Source organism: Marmota marmota, unplaced genomic scaffold (genome assembly GCF_001458135.2).
Source record: "Marmota marmota marmota unplaced genomic scaffold, marMar, whole genome shotgun sequence".
In the NCBI taxonomy this organism is placed as follows: Eukaryota; Metazoa; Chordata; class Mammalia; order Rodentia; family Sciuridae; genus Marmota; species Marmota marmota.
In genome coordinates this window covers 3,528,076-3,546,054 of record NW_026000001.1, presented here as the reverse complement: position 1 = coordinate 3,546,054, position 17,979 = coordinate 3,528,076, and the positions used below count along the sequence as shown (strand labels likewise).

At 61.6% G+C, this 17,979-nt stretch overlaps 1 protein-coding gene and 1 long non-coding RNA gene across 8 annotated transcripts in view; one reads left to right on the top strand and one right to left on the bottom strand.

Moving 5' to 3' along the window:
- The window catches only part of Shank2 (SH3 and multiple ankyrin repeat domains 2), a 204,170-nt gene that overhangs the window by 171,588 nt on the left and 14,603 nt on the right, over positions 1-17,979 (top strand). For 4 of the 6 annotated variants that reach the window (XM_048807831.1, XM_048807834.1, XM_048807832.1 and 1 more), the window contains 6 exons: positions 5,839-5,974; positions 6,798-6,878; positions 8,277-8,297; positions 14,273-14,403; positions 15,924-16,035; positions 16,772-16,792. In XM_048807831.1, coding sequence (XP_048663788.1) covers positions 5,887-5,974; positions 6,798-6,878; positions 8,277-8,297; positions 14,273-14,403; positions 15,924-16,035; positions 16,772-16,792 — 454 coding nt within the window. In that variant the 5' untranslated portion in view covers positions 5,839-5,886. The remainder of the gene's footprint in view (positions 1-5,838; positions 5,975-6,797; positions 6,879-8,276; positions 8,298-14,272; positions 14,404-15,923; positions 16,036-16,771; positions 16,793-17,979) is intronic. The other 2 variants (XM_048807836.1, XM_048807835.1) reach the window with 2 other exon arrangements.
- LOC125618100 lies at positions 690-6,849 on the bottom strand. 2 transcript variants are annotated; one of them, XR_007349337.1, is made up of 4 exons: positions 6,099-6,837; positions 5,783-5,994; positions 3,520-3,910; positions 690-2,651 (listed from the first exon to the last, which is right to left on the bottom strand). It is a non-coding gene; the product is annotated as an uncharacterized LOC125618100 (long non-coding RNA). The 2 variants fall into 2 exon arrangements; XR_007349336.1 differs by having other exon boundaries at positions 690-3,910; positions 6,099-6,849.

Sequence of the window (17,979 nt, the reverse complement as noted above, 5' to 3'; positions counted from 1 at the left end):
TAGCTGTTTCTAAAGTCCTCATCTGATAATTGTAACTTCGGGGGCATCTCTGAGTTTATTAGGTTTGAATTGTATCCTGAATATTGTGAATGCTGTGCCGCGGCCACTCTGGGTTCTGCTGTATTCCCCAGATGAACATCCATGTTTTTGCTGTGACTGATCGTTGGCTTGGTTAGCCCCTGTGTGGCCTGCAGGGGCAGCTCAGCTTCCCCACAGGTGCGTGGCCTCACTGCAGTGGCTGATGTCTGGGTCAGCCCTGTGCCCACACAGTTGACACTCCCTGGAGACCTGGGGGTGCACACAGAACATGGGGCCACATTTCTGCCCTCTCTGCTAGGAGTCTCCCCTGGCTTTGGCAGCTGTGGCCGCCCTGGGTTCTGCCCTCTGATTTCCCACACTATAACACTGCCCTGCTCTGTCAGAGCTGCCGTCTCTCCCACCACACTGGCCCCAGACTTAACAGGTTTCAACTCCACATAAAATCCACCCACCTCTTTTTGGCCTCCAAAGCCTTTAGATGATTGCTTTCCTTGAGGGTTTAGGTTGGGGGTTGTGTTTTGTCTAGACTGTATAAGTGTCACCTACATAATTCATCTTAGGAGCTGACTTTACCTATCCTCCAACCTCATAATTTATACCCAGCCAAACTACCAATTAAATATGAAAATAAAGCCACTTTCAAACAGGCAGTGTGTCCAGAAGTAAGACTTCCAGATTCCTTCCTAAGGAAGTTACTGAAGGGCATCCATACAAAAGAGGAGGCTGTAAAACAAATAAACAAGTGCAATGTGGAGTTTGGGGTTCAATATGTCCCTCATAAGAAAGCATGAAAGAAATCCCCAGGATGTCAGTAAGAGGACAAGAGGCAGAAACGGTGGGTTCTGGCCATGAAGAGCAAAGCACAGTCCTCAAGAGAGACTTCTTCAAGCAGACAGACTTGAAATACCAAATGGGTTTGAACATGTTGAAGAGATTTACATAATTAAGGAAGTGTTTGGATCTGAATTACTGTTAAGTACATAGAAAATTAAATCAATTAAAAAAAAAATCATTTTGCTCCAGGGGAAAAATGTACAGGAAAAAAACAAAGTAATCACAGTTAACTATATGGCTGAACTATGAATAGATATTGCATAGTCATGAAGCAGATCCTGAGCGTTGGTCTACTTAAAATTCTGGTGTATCTGGAGAGTGGTGTGCTGGGAACGGCGGGGGACAAAGGGAGGGAGCCAGGCAGGCGGCTCTCAGCTGGGGGTGCCTCTGACCTCCCCTGGGATGCCTGGTGCTGTTCTCAAGCAGGGTAGAGGCCACTGGCTCAGACATCTGTCCATGGGGTGGGGCTTCCTATCCTGGGGTGAGTGTGACAGGGGTCCCCACGGTGTGCTCTGTAGTCTGTGCCGTGACAGTGAGATCTAGGTTCCATCTCAGGTGCAGGGGTAGCCGTTGGCATCTAGTGGGTAGAATTCAGGGACATTGCTAAACATCCTACAGTGCACACCCACAACAAAGAACAGGTCCAAAATCACAGTAATGCCACTGTTGAGCAATCCCAAGCTAAGCCATCGTTTTCCAAAGCAATGAGCCAGCAGATAATAGCTAAAACGTAAATATCATAGCAACGACAGACAGGCACTTCAAGACAGGGGGAGACGCAGAATCGGCCGAGGAGAGGGCCTCTGCCGTAACCAACCTGGAGCAGTGTTAGTCTCCTGGCCTGGAAGGAGTGTGCACAGCTTTGATATTCTGAACAGCGTCACGTGGGAGCATTACTGATGAGGAAGGCGTGCGCTCCGTCTTGATCCCTGACTGGCTGAATGCCCTGTGGCTTGGGGTCCTGCCACCTCCCTGGACGTGGCTGTGGGGTTCACTCCCTGTCTGTATGTGAGGGTAACGCATGGAGAGGCACGTTGCTCTCTTGCTTTTAACTGGGCCTGGGACTTGTGAGGCTCTCTCTCCTCCAAGGCGGGAACTCCAGGAGCCCCAGTGCTTCCCGACTCCCCCCGGTGGCAGCATGCCAGAATTGCAGGTCCAGGATTTTGAGTGAGTTTGGAATGCCAAGCGGGCAGGTGAGGCACCAGCAGGCCTCCCTACTCCGGGTCTCTGTCAGCACATGAGCACCCCGTGGCCTCTGCCTTAGGGACGGGCTGGCTCTGAAGACCCGCGGCCGGCTAAGCTGGCTTTGGCCTGTCCACAGGCTGGGAGGCATGGGACTCAGCTGGTGGCCCTCTGCGCTTGCTGTGGTGGACAGGGACTCCCTGCACAGGTCCTGCGGCATTTCCCACCAGCGAGGCCCAGGTGGCAGGTACTGCGGGCACCGTGTGCCTTCGTCCTGCTCGTCTTTCTTTTTAAGACATCTTTTTAGTCGCAGATGAAGGCAATACCTTTATTAATCTCCCCTGTGCCGAGGCTCAACGCCATACCTCCCACGTGCGAGGCGAGCGCCCCACGTCCAGCCCCTGCCGCCCTGCTCTTCTTGTGGAGTGTGTGCCCTTCCAGCCGCAGTGGCCTCGCGTGCCTTGGGCAGGTGCCCCAGAGCCCACCCAGGCCAGGGCAAAGCGGCCCTGCGCCCGGCTCTGACGGAGGGTGCCTCTCCTCTGGGGAAGGCGCTGTGCCAAGCTCATCTGCTTTCCAGAGCAGGGAGCTCTCCAGACCTGGTGGAGGGGCGAGGACGAAGAGAGACCGAGGTCAGAGCACCGCTGCGGGGTGCTGCCACCCCTGTGTCCCTGCAGCTTGAGAAGCCCGTCCCTTTGTCCAGGAAAGGGGCTCGCTTTCCCTGAGGAGGGAATCCAGCCTTGGGGACCACTGTGCCACGGCTCACCCCCAGCAAGACATCCCTGCACAGGTGGAGGGAGACGGGCACATGGACGCGGCCAGGCCTCATTGTGGGCACACATCTCCGTAAGGGCCTCTCCAATCTGGGTGGAGTGGGGGTGACCAGTGCCCAAAGGCCTCAGAGCAGGACGGGCAGAAAGCGGGTAGGGCAAGGAGCAGGCAGGCTTAAGCCCGGGCCTCAGGGCAGCAGGAAAGGTGACCCAGGTTCCACACGGGCAGCAGGCTAGGACGGACCTGTGTGGGAAGTGTGGGAACTGCCCACTCTGGGCAGGCCTTGTGCCCTGCAGGGTCCCTGGCAGACAGGTGTGCTCCCTGCCCAAATCAGGGCAGGGGACGGGCAGTGGGCAGCCATTTCTCCATCAGGGCCTTCCTGCCCTGGGGACAGCTTGGTGGCCCACCGTGTGCTCTATGCCATGTGGCAGAGCCCAAGCCACACCTGGAGGGTGTGGAGCAGATGGACATTGAGGTGTCCCCACTATAGGCCTTGCTGGATGGACAGGCCAGCAGCTCTCGGCTGGCTCAGGAGACGGGAATCCTGGCTCCGAGCACTAAGGCAAGTGTCTGTCACCAGGGCTGTGGGCTTCATGCCGGGGCTGCCTGCAGGCGCCTGAGGGGCCACTGCACCGCCTTTTGCCAACACAGTTTGGGCTGAGGTGAGGGGCTCCCCCCGGGGTCCCCAGACCTCACCTGTGTCCATCTGGTGTGTGGGGTTCAGAGGAACTCGTGGGATGGTGACATGCGGCCCCTGCCTCTGTGCCACATGCAGAGAGGCCAACGGCAGGCCCCTCACATGTGTTCCTGCTCCCACAGAGGGACAGGCTGTGGGCACAGGGCGAGGTTCCATGTGATTCTGGCTCTGGATGGTCAGCACTGGGTCAGCTCCGTCATTTGCACGTCTCAAATTGAAATCAACTTCACAAATGTCCCCTGGTCTGGTTGACACCAGTTACCTGCAGGGCTCCTTTTGTCCCCTTCCAACATTCTGAAAGTGGCTGGGGCTGCCATGCTCTCCTAATCGCAGCTCCTCAGGAGCAGGAGGGTCACCAGTTCAAGGCCAGCCTCAGAACTCGGCAAGACCCTGTGTCAACATAAAAAAAGAGAACAGGCTGGGGCTGGGGCTGCGTGGCAGAGCACTCCTGGGCCCCTGGGCCCCATGGGCAGTACCTCCAGAGAAGGAGACCTCTGTGGAGCCTCCAAAAGCAGCCGGCACCAAGAGAAGGACAGCAGGACCCTGGCTCAGTGGTGGCTGGGTGGCCGGAGTCCAGCGCCCCTCCTGGCGTGGAGGGTGCCTACAGGGCCCTGAGGTGGCCACGCTCGTGCCCCTGCTAAATGACGGGAGGCTGGGGGCTCTGCAGGGCCACGACTGTGTGACAGAGGCTGTTGTCCTGCCGAGGGCCCTAGCAGGAAGCAGCACGTCTGGGACCTGCTGTCCCTGAGCTGCCTCATGGGAGAGCAGCCCGGCAGACGCCCTCGGGTGTTGGCTGGGCGTGTCGTGTGGCCTCCGTGGCCTCCTGATGTGGTGCCCCATGCACACCTCCCAGGACACAGGCGTGCCAGCCGTGGGAGGCGGGTGACCTTTGGGACCCCGAGGTCCCATCACCGTCCATCTGCATAGGCCTTCAGCACAGGTGCGCGTCCCTGAGCTGCAGGAGAGGCCCCTGTTAGCAGCTCGTCCCTTTGTCCTCCCCTGAGGGTGGCATCTGCCTCTGACCTTCAGAGGAAAGGGTTCCCAGCCCACTCACCTCCCAGACCCAGGAGTAAGTGTCTGCTTCCTCAACAGCCAAGGTCACTCCAGGGCAATGTCCACCACAGACCCTTGGGGAGAAACTCCTGGGAACCAGAGTTCTAGAGAATCAGCTTGGGGCCGTGAGGGTCAGCGGGTGGCATGGGGGCTGCGGGATGGCTAGAGACGGCAGAATGGTCCTGGGGACCTCTCCCCTGCACAGTGCTCCTTCCTCCCATCTGGCTCTCGACTCCCCATGAGAACAGAAGCTCTGTGTGCAGGGACAGACGGCCAGCTGGGTTAGCCCTGGCCTCCCGGCTCTCAGTGGTCACTCACGACTAAAGTACTGGGTGGATGAGGGAATGAGCAAGACTCCCAGGCGGGAGTCCCTGTGGACGGGCTGAGTGGAGGGAACCCCAGGAGCAGGAGGTGCCTGAGGTGGCTGCTGCGCCTGCCCTCAGCCAGCTCTCCATCGCCCACTCCAGCTTCTCTCCTCCTGCATTAGCTGGGTCCCTTGTTCGACTCTTAGCAAATCCAGTGGTGGCTGGCGGTCACCAAGGGACAGGTGTCAGTACTTCTGCACGTAAATGGTCTTGAACTTGATCCTGCAGGTCTGACCCTCCTGCTTCTAGCTGGAGATAGCGTGAGGTGGGCACAGGGCAGAGCGCAGGGACGACAGGTGCGGAGCCTGTTGTCCAGATGCAGTGTGGTGGCAGGGGCAAGCAGGTGTGTACCCCACAGCACTGGACAACTGCCGCTGGACCGTGTGCACGGCAGGCACCAGACACCTGCCCCGTCCACCCTTGTTGGTCTTGTGTCATCCAGGAGAGCACACAGGGGCACTGCCCCTCCTCCCTGGGCCAGGGCAGCCCCTCCACTCCTGGCACCTTGTTGTTCCCCACTTTGTGCCACCTGAGGCTTCCAGATGGGGAAAGGGGAGGAGGGGCCATGTCAGGGTCAGCGTGAGAAGCGATTAAGTGCCACAGGTCCCTTTGCCGAGAGGGTGGGCAGCCCGCCTGGACACGCCTGTTGGGTTCTGCAGGGACCTGCAGGCCATGAGAACTGCCCTAAGCCACAGGAGCGAGCACTGGGCACCCCAGAACCAGCTGTCCCTGGAAGCTGCAGAGGGCCCTGGGCCACAGCCAGGTGACCCCACCACGGGCACTTGTCCCAGTTTCCCCCAAAGCACTCTGGCTTCCAGAAGATAGGACTCCACGCTGTCCCCACCTGGCACCTGCTGCCTTTGCTCCCGCCACTCAGGCCAGCTCCCTGTCTTCCTCCAGGTCAACAACGAGAATGTCGTCAAGGTCGGCCACAGGCAGGTGGTGAACATGATCCGCCAGGGAGGGAACCACCTTGTCCTTAAGGTCGTCACGGTGACCAGGAGTCTGGACCCTGAGGACACTGCCAGGAAACAAGGTACACCCCCTGCAGGGGCCCTGGAAGGGACGCCCGCTTCAGGTGGATGGGCCTTCCCTTCAGCTGAGCGCCTCCAGACCTGGGGGGCTGAAATTTGCCCCCCACCCCCAGCCATGACATTGACCCAGGGTCACCTCCTAGAGTGGAGTGGAACCTGCAGAGTGAGATCAAGCGCCGGCCACTGGTGGGAAGGAGGGGAGGCCACAGCCATCCTCCTAGCCAGCTCTCCCAGGGACAGCTGCATGGGACATGGGACACCAAGTCCTGTGACAGCAGGAAGGCTGGGCTGGGGAGAGAATGCCCAGAACTGGAGGAGGGGCAGGGACAGTGGGAGGCCATCCAGCAGGGGGAGGGGAAGAGCTCCAGCTGTGCACCAGGAGGGCAGAGCCAGCTCCTCCCCAAGCCCCGTCAGCTGGAGCAAGGGACCTGTGTCCCCACTGGGACAGGGTGGGTGTGGGACCTGTGCCCAGCCTGGCAGGTGGTGGCTAAGGGCCTACGGCTGCTGCAGCCATCCAGACTGTGCTATGAGTCTCTCGCAGACCCTGGGGGACAGGGCTGTGCCTCTCTTTCTGCAGAGGTTACACCTGTCCTCCACCCCTGGCCCACAGTGCCTCCCGGCCCACCCGAAACACCTGTGAGGTCCTAACCATCGTGGCCCAGAGTCCCTAGGACCGCAGGGCCCTGCCACATGACTCATCCTGGGCCTCAGTGACACCTGCCTGGCCCCTGGACAGTGCCATGTCCAGGAGTGGGGAATGGAGAGGCCAGGGGGAGGGGCAGCAGGGCCTGGGGTGCTCACACCTGTCTCCGTCTGCCCGTCCAGCTCCCCCACCTCCAAAGCGAGCGCCGACCACAGCCCTCACCCTGCGCTCCAAGTCCATGACCGCAGAGCTGGAGGAGCTGGGTAAGAGCCGCCCCGCCCCGCCCAGCTCTGCTGCCCCGCACGCCCGCCCTTGCACGGCCCTCTGCTGGCTTGCTTCCCCTTGGGTGACGCGCCCTTCCTGCCCTGCATGCCCTGGCAGCTGCGCCCCTGGCAGCTCCTCAGGAGCCCTGCAGGATGTGGTGACCTTTTCTGTTCTCTAACACGTTCTGTCTGGGATTCTGGGGCCTTTCACTGGTGGACAACGGTTAAGTGGCCGCAGGGCCCCCATAGCAGCACGTCCACAGCAGCACCCTGCTTCTAGGGCACCCCACAGAGCCCCTGCACAGGCAGGAAGGGCCCAGACCAAGGCTGCAGCGCACGGGGACCTGCACAGATGGCACTGCTCACCAGGCTCAGGGGCAGCACCTTGGAAAGTCTCCAGGAAGCAGACGCTCTGGCCACTTGTCCCCATCTGGTAGACTGGGGACGGTGGCAATTAGCCACACAAGCCACGATGACCTATAAACAGAGGTGGCCACATGGGCTGCCCAGACACTGCACAATACCTCACAGAGTTACCAGGAAGCCCAGGGACACCTCTGGAAAGAGGGTGGCTCAGAGCCGGAGAAAGGGAGGCAGCAGTGGCAGCAGGAAGATGGCGGCCAGGGCAGGTCTCATGGGCAGGCGACAGACCTGGGGCAAAAGCGAGCACCCCTCCTTGACGTCTTGCCTGGACAGTGCCTGTGACCGATGCCAGCCTTCCACTGGACACCTCCAGGCCCCCTACCGAAAGCATAAAACAGGCACAGGCGCCCCTCCCCCGACCTTCCCTGGCAGACACCACCCACAAGCTGGGGCGCTCGGCTGCTGTCCTCCTGGGTCCAGGTGTGGAGGCTGGGGCTAGAATCTGAGGCTCAGAGGAGGCTCAGGCTCTTGGAAGAGGCAGCCCTGCTGCAGGGCGCGACCCACCCAGAAACCACAGCCGTCCTCTCCTCTGGCCCCACCTTGACCTCTTGGTCCCTTCAGAACAGCCCATGCATTCCTGCGGGTGCCCGGCAGGAGCCGTGGGCATGCATGTGACCCATGATCTGCTCTGAAAGGAGCCATGGGGCCAGGCCCTCTTCCAAGGGGTCATGTGGGGCTCCCTCCTGGACAGCAGGCGATTGGTCTTTAAAGGGGGCTGCTGTTGGTGTTGGAGCAGGACCTGCGCTGGCCCCAGGTGCCCTCTGCAGGCAGGCCTGCTCCCCAGTCCAGCACGGGGCTGTGTGCAGGGTGCGGGAGGAGGGGGTGGGTTCCCAGGGAGGAAAGAGCCAGCTCTGAGGGCTGTGGGAGAGGACCCCGCCTGGCTCTCCTGCTGGGCCCCAGACCACCCTGAGCTGGGCGGGGCTTCCTGGGCTGTGTGGCTCGGTGGCTCACGGCGCCTCCCTTTCTGTTTGCAAGCCTCAGTGCGGAAGAAGAAGGGTAAGGGAAGTGCTTGTCTGTCTCCAGTCCTCCCGCCATCACACCCCCGAAGAGAACCCCTCTGTGACCACCTGTGCGTCTAGAGTGTGCCGTGAGCCCCTGTCTTTCCTCTGTGTCGGGGCCACCCAAGGCCCCAGCCTGGACCACGTCCTGCTTGGGTCTGTTCCGTCCCCCGGCCCCTCCTGTCTGTGGCCACCCCCAGCGTGCTCTGTATTTCCTCCCTGAGCTTATCCACATCACATGACGTGGAGCCTCCGGCCCCTCGGCCCCTCGGGTGGTCACAGCCATGCCTGCCCTGGCTGGTGACTCCACACTCCCTCTGAGAGCCTTGCCAGAGCCTGGCCACACTGACTGGTCAGGGGGTGCAGGCAGGAGCCCTGGCCCTAGCCCTGACCTGCCGTCTCCTTCACAGTGGGCAAAGACTGTCCCTGTCAACACTCAGTCTCCTTTGTGTGATGGGAAGGGGACTGACTGTGGGGTCTTTCAGAAAGGCTGTCGTGGGCCAGGAGGACAGGCAGACGGGCAGCTGCAGTGGCGGTGAGCAGCTAGGACAAGGTCGGTGTGCACCCCAGGAGCAGAACCCAGCCCTCCTCCAGAGCATCCCCATCTAGGGAGGTACTCTGCTGGCCACGGCCCCCCAGCACAGAGCTGGCAGGGAGCCAAACAAGCTGTAGGCCCTCGCATTCAAAACGCCTCTGCCCCAGGCTGGGAGGGGACCCTAGCAGGGCTCCAGGCATGAGCCTCAGGCCCCACCAGAGGTAGCCTGTAGATCCTGAAGTGGGGCGGGGTGTTGGGTTCCAGCAAGACCAGCACCAGGGCAGGATGGGCACCGGGAGCAGGCTGCGGTGGCCGCCTCAGGTGCAGAGCACCAGCCTCTCCTGCAGCAGCCCCTACTTCACTGCCATGGGCCCAGGGTCACCCCTGCATCGAGGCCCTTGAGGGTCCAGGCATCTTGCTGTCATGGGGTCTCGGATCTCTGACCTCGCCTCCACCCAAGGCACAGCCCAGCTTCCCCTGGTGGGAGGCACAGCACCCTGGGCTGCCGGGGCCTGGCCCACAGCAGAGCTGGCCAAGGGAGGACCACCATCCAGGAGAAGCCTTGGGACCCGCAGAGGCCAAGCCTCCGTGGGCACCTGTGGCCTCCCCTTAGGGGCACCTCACGCGGACAAAGGCACAGCCGGGCAGAGCCACCCAGAAGACAGGCAGGGGTCCTGGGAGGGAAGCCTGCCTCCCCCTCAGGCAGCATGCACCTGGCTGCAACTCGGAGCTGAAGTGCCCCACCCCAGACAGCACAGGAGGTGGGATGTGGCCCAGTCAGGGGACTAAGGGACGCCCCTGCTCCCACAGCCACCAAGCACAGCTCAGCCCCAGCTCCCAGCATGCCCTGGGAGCCTTGCCTCACCTGCCGAGGGCACAGTGCCCTCCAGCCCCTCAGGGAGGCCTGCCCAGCCCAGCAGGGATCACGCCCTACACCAGGAAGGCTGTGGGCCTTGAGCAGGACCCTGGCCTTCAAACTGGGCTCGAGAGTGTGTCTCCCAAATCAGAGTCTCTACAAATGGGACTTTCCTTGGAAATAAGGTCTTTCTGGTGGAGCCGAGATGCCGCTGTGCCGGGTCAGGAGGGCCCAAAGCCCCAGCCCTGTCCTGGTGAGAAGAAAGCACACGCCAGGGAATCCCAGGGCTTGCAGCAGCCACCGGGAGCCGGGGGCCAGGGAGGACACCTCGCAACAGCAAAGGGGACCATGGCCCTGCCCCACCTCTGCCGTGGACGAGAACCGAGCCGATAAACTCCTGTCCCCTTGAGCTGCAAGGCTCCCAGTCCTGATTCAGCAACCCCAGGAGACTCGTGGGACAGGGACGCACGCTCATCCCATGACCTCTCGCATGCCCTGCTGCGTGACCCCCAGTTCTTCCAGGCACCTGCCCGAGGCCCCAGACACTGGCACAAGCTCCAGGCAACAAGGCCACCATGGCTGGTCCTAGTGGACACACAGCAGCCCAGGGCGGCCGTGGCAGAGGCAGAGGCTTGAAGGCAGAGCGGGCTGGGGTGGGACGGACTTGCAGGATGGACGGAGACTTCCCATGTTCCCAACACCTCGGGCTGCACCACAGCCTGCCTGGGAAGGAGTGGCCCAGGTCACACCTCCTGCCCCTCCCCCAGCTCTGGGGAGAGGAAGCCAGAGGCGGCCCCACGGCAGCACATGGGGCGGCTTCCCTGGGTGTCTGGAGCAGGGTCCCGGAGGAAGCCTGTGCAGTGAGATGGGCACACACCCTGCCCTGTACGGGTGAGCAGAACCTATGCCCAGTGCCACACAGCAGGGAACAGTGGCCCTGGACAGACGGCCCCCAGGCCATCCCAGGCCCCAGGAAACAGTGGTGTACCCCACTGCTGGAGGGGCTAATGTAGAACTCAGACACTTCCAGAACACCTGGTCTTGTCCTCCCCAAGAGCATCCTGAGGAACAAGGGGACATGGGTGCCCGCTCTGAATGGGCCTGGACCTGGAGTCTGGCTGCAGTACCACCTTGCATGGCCACAGGACAAGATGAGTTGCCTGGAGGGGGCTCCCCAGCAGGTTCTTGTAGCCAAACAGGCTTCCCTGTCTGCCAGGCCATTAGGGTCCCCATTCCAGGGGCTTGGGGACATCCTCCTGGTAAACAAAGCCAGCCTTGTCCGGCTCACTAGGCCCAAGGAGAGCTGTGCCCACATCTGGGCACAGTCTTTCTGCACCCGCTCTGTCCACCTGAGGCCCAGGTACTCACAGGCTGGGGGACAGGTGGGCAGGTGGGGGCTGCATCACTGAGAAACACCCAGAAAGTCTGAAAAGCCTGCCCAGAGCCCGCGCTACCCAGGGCCGAGTTCGCGACCCCTGCCCAAGGCGTCTGTCTTGTAAGGAGGGCGTCAGCTTGCCTGGAGGCTCAGAACAGAGCCCAGTGGGGACTGTTCCCAGTCACTAAGCACTGCAGGGGGCCAGCCCACTAACTCCCCGTCCAGGCTCTGAACAGATGACCTGGGCTTTGTGAATCAAGCCTGACCCTCAGGGCCCCAATGAGAGGAGGAAGCTGTAATCTACCTTTGTGTCCTGGTAAACAAGTTCTGAAGGGTGGGGCTGAGTGGCCAGGTCACCAGCTCCCCTGGGCCCCGCAATCCAAGAGACAAAGGGGGAGCCCCCTCTTCCAGCTCAACCCCACAAACAGCACTACCTTCAGACACCGCAAACTTAGTGAGCATAGTTAGGATCCGTAAAAGATGAATCCTGCCCAGTATCAAAGAAATTAGCCCCAAACTCACTCTTACCATAACACTAGCTCTATCTCTAGCCCTAACCCTACCCCTAACCCTAACAAACCATCTTGCCCTCATGGTTCTGTGGGTCTCAGGTGGAGGTGGGAAGGGCAAAGGTCAAGGTGGCCACAGCTTCAAGAGACACTCCTCCTGTGGCAGGAGCACACCAGCTCTCTGGGTGTGACTGGTGAAGATGGTGCCCACCAATGCCCACCACCCTGCCCCCTAGCCAGCCAGACAAGGCAGGCGACCTGGCGGCAGCCCTAGCAATCCCCAAGTGTGTGTCCTGCTGCCATGGACCCCAAAGCTAGACGACCTGTCCAGATGGCTGGCAGGACTGGTGACCCTTGCCTGAGCTCAAGTGTACCTGGTCTCCCAGTCCCTACCTGTGTAACCCTAAGTGTCTCAGACCCTCAGGTGGTTTTCCTGTAGAATGGGGTAATCTCTCCCCTGGGAGAACTGGGAGGAAGGCCTCTCTCCCCTCCGGGGCCTGGCACTGTTGGTGAGGACAACGCCCCTCTGGCTAACCCTGGTGTACCCAGCATTTGCAGAAAGCTTGGGGGTTCTTGCGCTGGCCCTGTGGCCTTGGAACAAGGCCTGCTGCCCACTCCTTCTGAGCCCAGAACACTCCAGGGGCACTCCAAGGTTCAGGGCAGCAGGCCCAGAGCACGCGGGTGGGAGCAGGCCCACCCCATCAGCGCCCAGGAAGCAAACCTTGGCTTCTGGAAGGGTCCAGCCAGGACACGGCTTCTTGGGACTCCATGGCTCAACTCTCAGCCATAGGAGAGCTGCTCCTCCCGAGTCCTCCACCCCAGGGTGCCCAGACATGGTCCCCAGCACATCAGACCCTGGCCTCCAGCCTTTTCTTGCAGAGTCCCCACCAGGGCCTTCAGCAAGGGCCACAGCCCTCTGCACCTTAGGTCCAGCCTCTGATGTGCTCAGAGCCCCACTGTAACTGCCAGCCACTGAGTTCATCAGGGCCCAAAGGCCAGGCCAGTGCTCCCTGAACCTCCCCCATGTCAGCCTGCCGGGTCATGGCCCAAGCAAGGTAGCCAGCAGCCAGCAGGGCGCCCTTGTGCACAGTCAGAGGCAGCGGGGCTATGTGGGTGCACCGGAGCCTACACCTGAAGTGCCCCACAGTCCCCTGGGCTGAAGTCCTTCTCCTGGAACTGAGCAGCACAGTCCCAGGGCTGCTGTGCCCCCAGGCCACACCCTTGGTGGGCGGCAGAAAAGGAGCCAGGGCTAGCACTGTCAAGAACTTCTGGTCCCCAGAGCAACTCTGGTGTCCCACTCACTGCAGTGGTGGCACGGAGCACCCCAGGGCTGGACAGACCTTGGTCCCCTTCCTTGGAGAAAGATACTCTGGGGCAACCAGCAGCCACCTCATCCAAGGCCAAGCCAAGCAGCCAAGAGGCCGAGCCTGCAGGCACAGACCAACAGGCCCCATGCATCCTAGCTGGCTCTCCAAAGCAGGCCACCCGGCCTTACCTGAGCCTGCCTCAGAGGGACAAGAGAACCTGCAGTGTCAGGGGACAGACACTGGCAGGAGGATCTGGGCCCGGGAGCGGGGGACGAGGGCCTCCATGCAGGGGAGGGTGGCAGAACTCAGTGTGAGGACACAGCTGATTGCCATCCAGGGCACCCCACTGCCATTAGGAACGAGAGTTGGGCATTCCCCCCGTCCTGCCCAGCCCCTGAGGGGCAGGTGCTCACCACACACCAGGGGACGTGCCTGCTCCTGGGGAGGGGAGCCCACAGAGCAGGGGAAGCTGGGAGTGGCCGCCTCATCAGGGGGGCAGGCACCTTGGGACCCACTCCACTTCCTGCTGGCAAGAGAGCTGGGGTGGGGTGCAGACGGGGCTTGCAGACACCTCCTTGGCAAGCCAGGCCGTCCCTGCCTCACCTTCCGTCCCTGTCACCATTCTTCCACTTCTTTCCCTTCCTCCTCTCTGGGTAACTCTTTATACATGTGGAACTGCTCTGAGGTCAAGGGCAGGACTGGGCCTGCAGCTGGCCCCCTTGAACCCTGGAATCAAATGCCTTGACTGGAATCAACCCTCTTCCACGGTATCAGGGTCTCACTTGGCTGCTCTGCGCGTTGCTGACGCCCCCACGACCCCTTCCCTCTACACCTGCTCATGGGACCTGGTCTGCCCTTCAGAAGGCCATGCTCTCATACCGGGTGACTAGGTGGCAGTGCAGCTCCAGGGATTTGGTGGCGGGTCAGTTTCAAGAAGAAACAAGAATGTTCTACTGTGGAAAGAATGAGTGGGAACTTCCTATGCAGAAAGTATCACAGTGGGGACTCCTGGGTGTCCCACCAACTTCCTGAACACACTGTCAAAGTCCCAGCCTTGGGTATAGGACCCTTGTCTTGAAAAATGCATTTAGTTGCCAAAAAGAACCACATTTCGGAGTGTCTTTGAAATTCTAGCAGTCAGTTAGACCCAAAACAGATCCCAGAAGTGAGGATACAGCCTCCTCGGGAAACCCAGAGCCTGAGGTGCTGTGGTCTTACTTCGCCACCTGTCCACGTGCACCCCTGGGGAGGCCATGTGGGCGCTGAGGGGGGTGCACGGGCCAGGGAGAGATGCATGGCCAAGTCCCCTCGCTGCTGCACCCCGCCTCCTCCTCACCCAGCCCTGCCCTCCTGCCTGTGCTTGGCCCCTCCAACCTCACCTTGTGTTGCAGATAAACCAGAGGAGACGGTCCCGGCCCCCAAGCCCTCCCGCACGGCTGAGAGCATGGCCATGGAGACCAGAGTGGCCACCATCAAACAGCGGCCCACCAGCAGGTGCTTCCCAGCAGCCTCAGACATGAACGTGAGTGACTGTGTCCCCAGGACGAGGGATGGCGGTCTAGAGGCACACAGAAGCAGGGGTCAGAGCAGGTGCAGAGGACCTCCCAGGCGTGCAGACCATGCCCCTGCCCTGCCCTGCCACAGGGGCCTCAACACTGGCACTCGGCCCCCAGCCTCGAGGGCGACCCCCCATGTGCAAGCTGAGGACCACTGAGCTATGGCCAGAGAGGCCCTCAGGAGTGCTCCTCAGACACAGCCACTCTGGGGTGGAAGAAGCCTCTGGCCACCACTGCACAGAGGTCCATCCTCTGGTGGACTCTGAGGATGGATGACACACCCTCAGCACAGGGCCGAACCTGAGACTCACCTCGGCCCCGCCGCGGGCCGGAAGCACTCCCTGCTGGCTCAGGGAGCAGCGGCCAGGCTGCAAGAGCAGGGCTTCTCAATACCCGCCGCGCCAGGCAAAGGCAGTGCTGCCGGGGCAGGGCCTGGGCCGGGGCTCACTGGCTTCAGTGTCCCCCGCCTGGCCCCGCTCTGAGCACTGCCCTTTACAACTGTGTGGCTTAGTATTCTCGTGATTCAGCTGATCACCACACGAGACCCCAAACTCCCCAAGCCTGATACGTGAGCTCTCCCTGAGCCCTGAAACAAACGTCACCAAGGACGGCGGGGACCAGAGTGCTCAGCCCCAGTCTCACCTCCCGAGCTGCAGGGCCACACTGTGTCCCTGCCGTGCCTACACGCCCCACCCTGTCCCCACACCCCTCCACCCCTGCCCTGTGGGACAGCTGCCCTTGCCGTCCTGGGAGCAGGCCCTGGCCTCCCTTCCCCAACCTGAGGGAGAGCTACAGAGCGAGATGGACGGGGCAAGGCCGTCCTCGGGTGTCCCCTGGGAGTGCACATCTGGCCTCCTGCTCCTCGGGTCGGGCAGCAAGCTCAGCCTGGCACAGCAGCCCTAGGAAGACCTGTGCAGGGGCTGGTGGAGGCTACGCTGGAACACAGCCTCGAGGTGGAGGAGGGGAGCTCTGGGCTCCTCCTAGAGCAGGCCTGGGGGTGGGGGGCGAGGCGGGGCCAGCCCCTGGCCACAGGTGGGTAGGCTGCTGCAGGGCCGTCCTGCTTGCCAGACAGCGCCCATGCCTGGTCTTCTTCACACATGCTGTGGGGCCAGCATTAGCCCACTGTGCAGAGCAGGACTATAGAGGCCCTGCTTGAGGATGTGGCCAAGGCCACAGGGTACAGCCCACGTCACACCCCACTGCCACTGTGCTCATTCTCACAGGACACCTGACCTGGCTCCATTCCACAGAGCCTTGTCCAGCTGCTCTGGTACAGGGTGTCCCTAGAGCAGCACGTGCCTGCATCCCACACTGTTGGAGCTGTCGGAGAGGCAGAGGGGCTGCCCGGTCTCCACGCAGCCCCGCAGCACCCTGGAGATCTGCCTTGCTCCGGAACCACCTGGGCCTGTGGCGGTGCAGGGACCTCCTTGCTGCCCTCTGGTCAAGACCAGCCAGGACGTGTCTCACCCAGCTTTCTGGTTTGCAGTCTGTGTACGAGCGCCAGGGGATCGCTGTGATGACACCCACAGTTCCCGGGAGCCCGAAAGGCCCGTTTCTGGGCCTCCCCCGAGGTACGATGCGAAGGCAGAAATCCATAGGTAAGAAGCACTACCTAACCCAAAGAAGGGGCCCTTGGGAGGTCTGGCCTCGGGCCAGGCTGTCTAGCTGCTCCCCCAGGCCTGCCCCGGGGGGGGTGCCCAGGTCCCCCACCAGGCAGCCACTGAACAGCGCAGAGCAGGAAGCCCTCCCGCCCCTGCAGACAGGCAGTGCGGCTATGGTCTCTGATCTGACGGCTACTTGTAACAGCGGGGTGAAGGGGCCATGAGCCAGAGGGGAAGGTGGGGCCCGTGGGAAGGGCAAGTGGACCCTGTGTCCTTGTTTGTGGAACAAGCTCACGGGACATGTTCGTCCGGGAGGCTGGTCAGCTCTCCAATGGCAAGGACAGCACGCTGTCCTGGAGAGCAGCTCCCACCCGCTGGGGCCATCCCAGTTGCTGCCTCGACTCTGACAGGCAGGGAGGCCTGACCCTGGACGCAGTCCCTTTGGGAGAGAATGCAGACCTGTCCTTGCCCTGTAAACTGCTAGAAGCCAAGGCCACTGCTGGACATGGAGGGCCTGCCACATACACAGGGTGAAAGCGTCCACCCCAACGTCCGGCTGCCCCGGGGACCCAGCTCTGGTTCTGGAGTTCTGGGGCTGTAGTGTGAAGAGGAGGCGGCGGGCAGTGACAAGGGGGTGGCGGCTGCTCCTGAGCCCGCCCTCCTGCGGAGCTGCCCACTCCCGTGATGTCTCTGATCCTTACTGGTTGATAACGACTGATTTCCTCCCTGTCAGACAGCAGAATCTTTCTATCAGGTAGGTGGAAGCCTCCAGCTTGGAATCTGCCCTTTATATAAGGTGCATTCCAAAATCACACTCCTCGGAACACACCTGCCGGCGTCGGCATGTAGCCAAGGCCCCACTGAGAGGCGGTCAGCACCAACCTTGCAGGCCACCGCCTTCCCACGGGGAGTGGGTGCCGTTTGGAACACCCATATCAAGTTTCCACTGGAATCAGTCATTTGTCCTGGGAACTTTTTAAATTTCGAGTAGTCCACTTTGCTGCCCTAGAACCCTGCATGCCCGACGCACAGCTGTGGTCCCTGGGTCTGTTGTGTGTGTGGCTTCTGTTCCTGTGCTCGTGCCTTGTGCTGTGCTCCAGTCTGTAGTCACCCCAGTCACCATGCAGAGCGTGCTCCAGGTACACCGTGGTGTCCCCAGGGCCATAGTCACAGCCCACTCGCTTTCAACACCCACAAGCTTTGGACAATTGTCTCAGAACATGGCTTTGAGCTTGTGCCCTCCACCCGGGCTGCAGAGAGCCCTAGACAGGCCAGTGCGGAGCCTCTGGGCTGAGCCCACGGCGCCCTCGGCCCCTGCCTAGTGCCTGCTCAGGAGCCTGTGGCCCTGTGGGTCGGAGTCTTTGGTTCGAGGAAGGCTCCCTCCCTCATGGCAGTTCCAGAGCCAAAATGGCCCTACCTCTGACCAGCCCACTCACAGCCATCCTGCCGGGGACCCAGGGGCTCGCTGTGCACAGCCCTCTGTGCGGCTCCTACATCTCCCAAGAGGCCATCACAGTGATGCCACAACCCCTGTCAGCACAGTGAGACCACCAGGGACACAGCTCTGCTGCTGGTAGAGGGTCTGCCACACACATGGGCAGCAACCACAGGGCTCACATGCCACCTGGCCAGCAGCGGCATCTTCAGCACTGCCCACCCACACCAGCGGGCAGACACAGTGGCACCTACTACCCTCAGGCCCCCGGCCTCCAGAAGATGGGTGACAGCTGCAGACCCCCAGGGCCAGGCCACACCTGAAAGGGGCAGGGACAGAGGAGGGTCCAGCTGGTGTGGCCAGCCCACCCCATCTGAGACTGCACACACACACACACAGCTAGGAGGGGTTGGTGACCCAGGCGTGGCCTAAAAAGCCGCACACGCCCGTCTCTGGGCCGGGCCCTGGCCTCACGGGCCCCACAGTGTACCTGGAGAAGGGCTCCT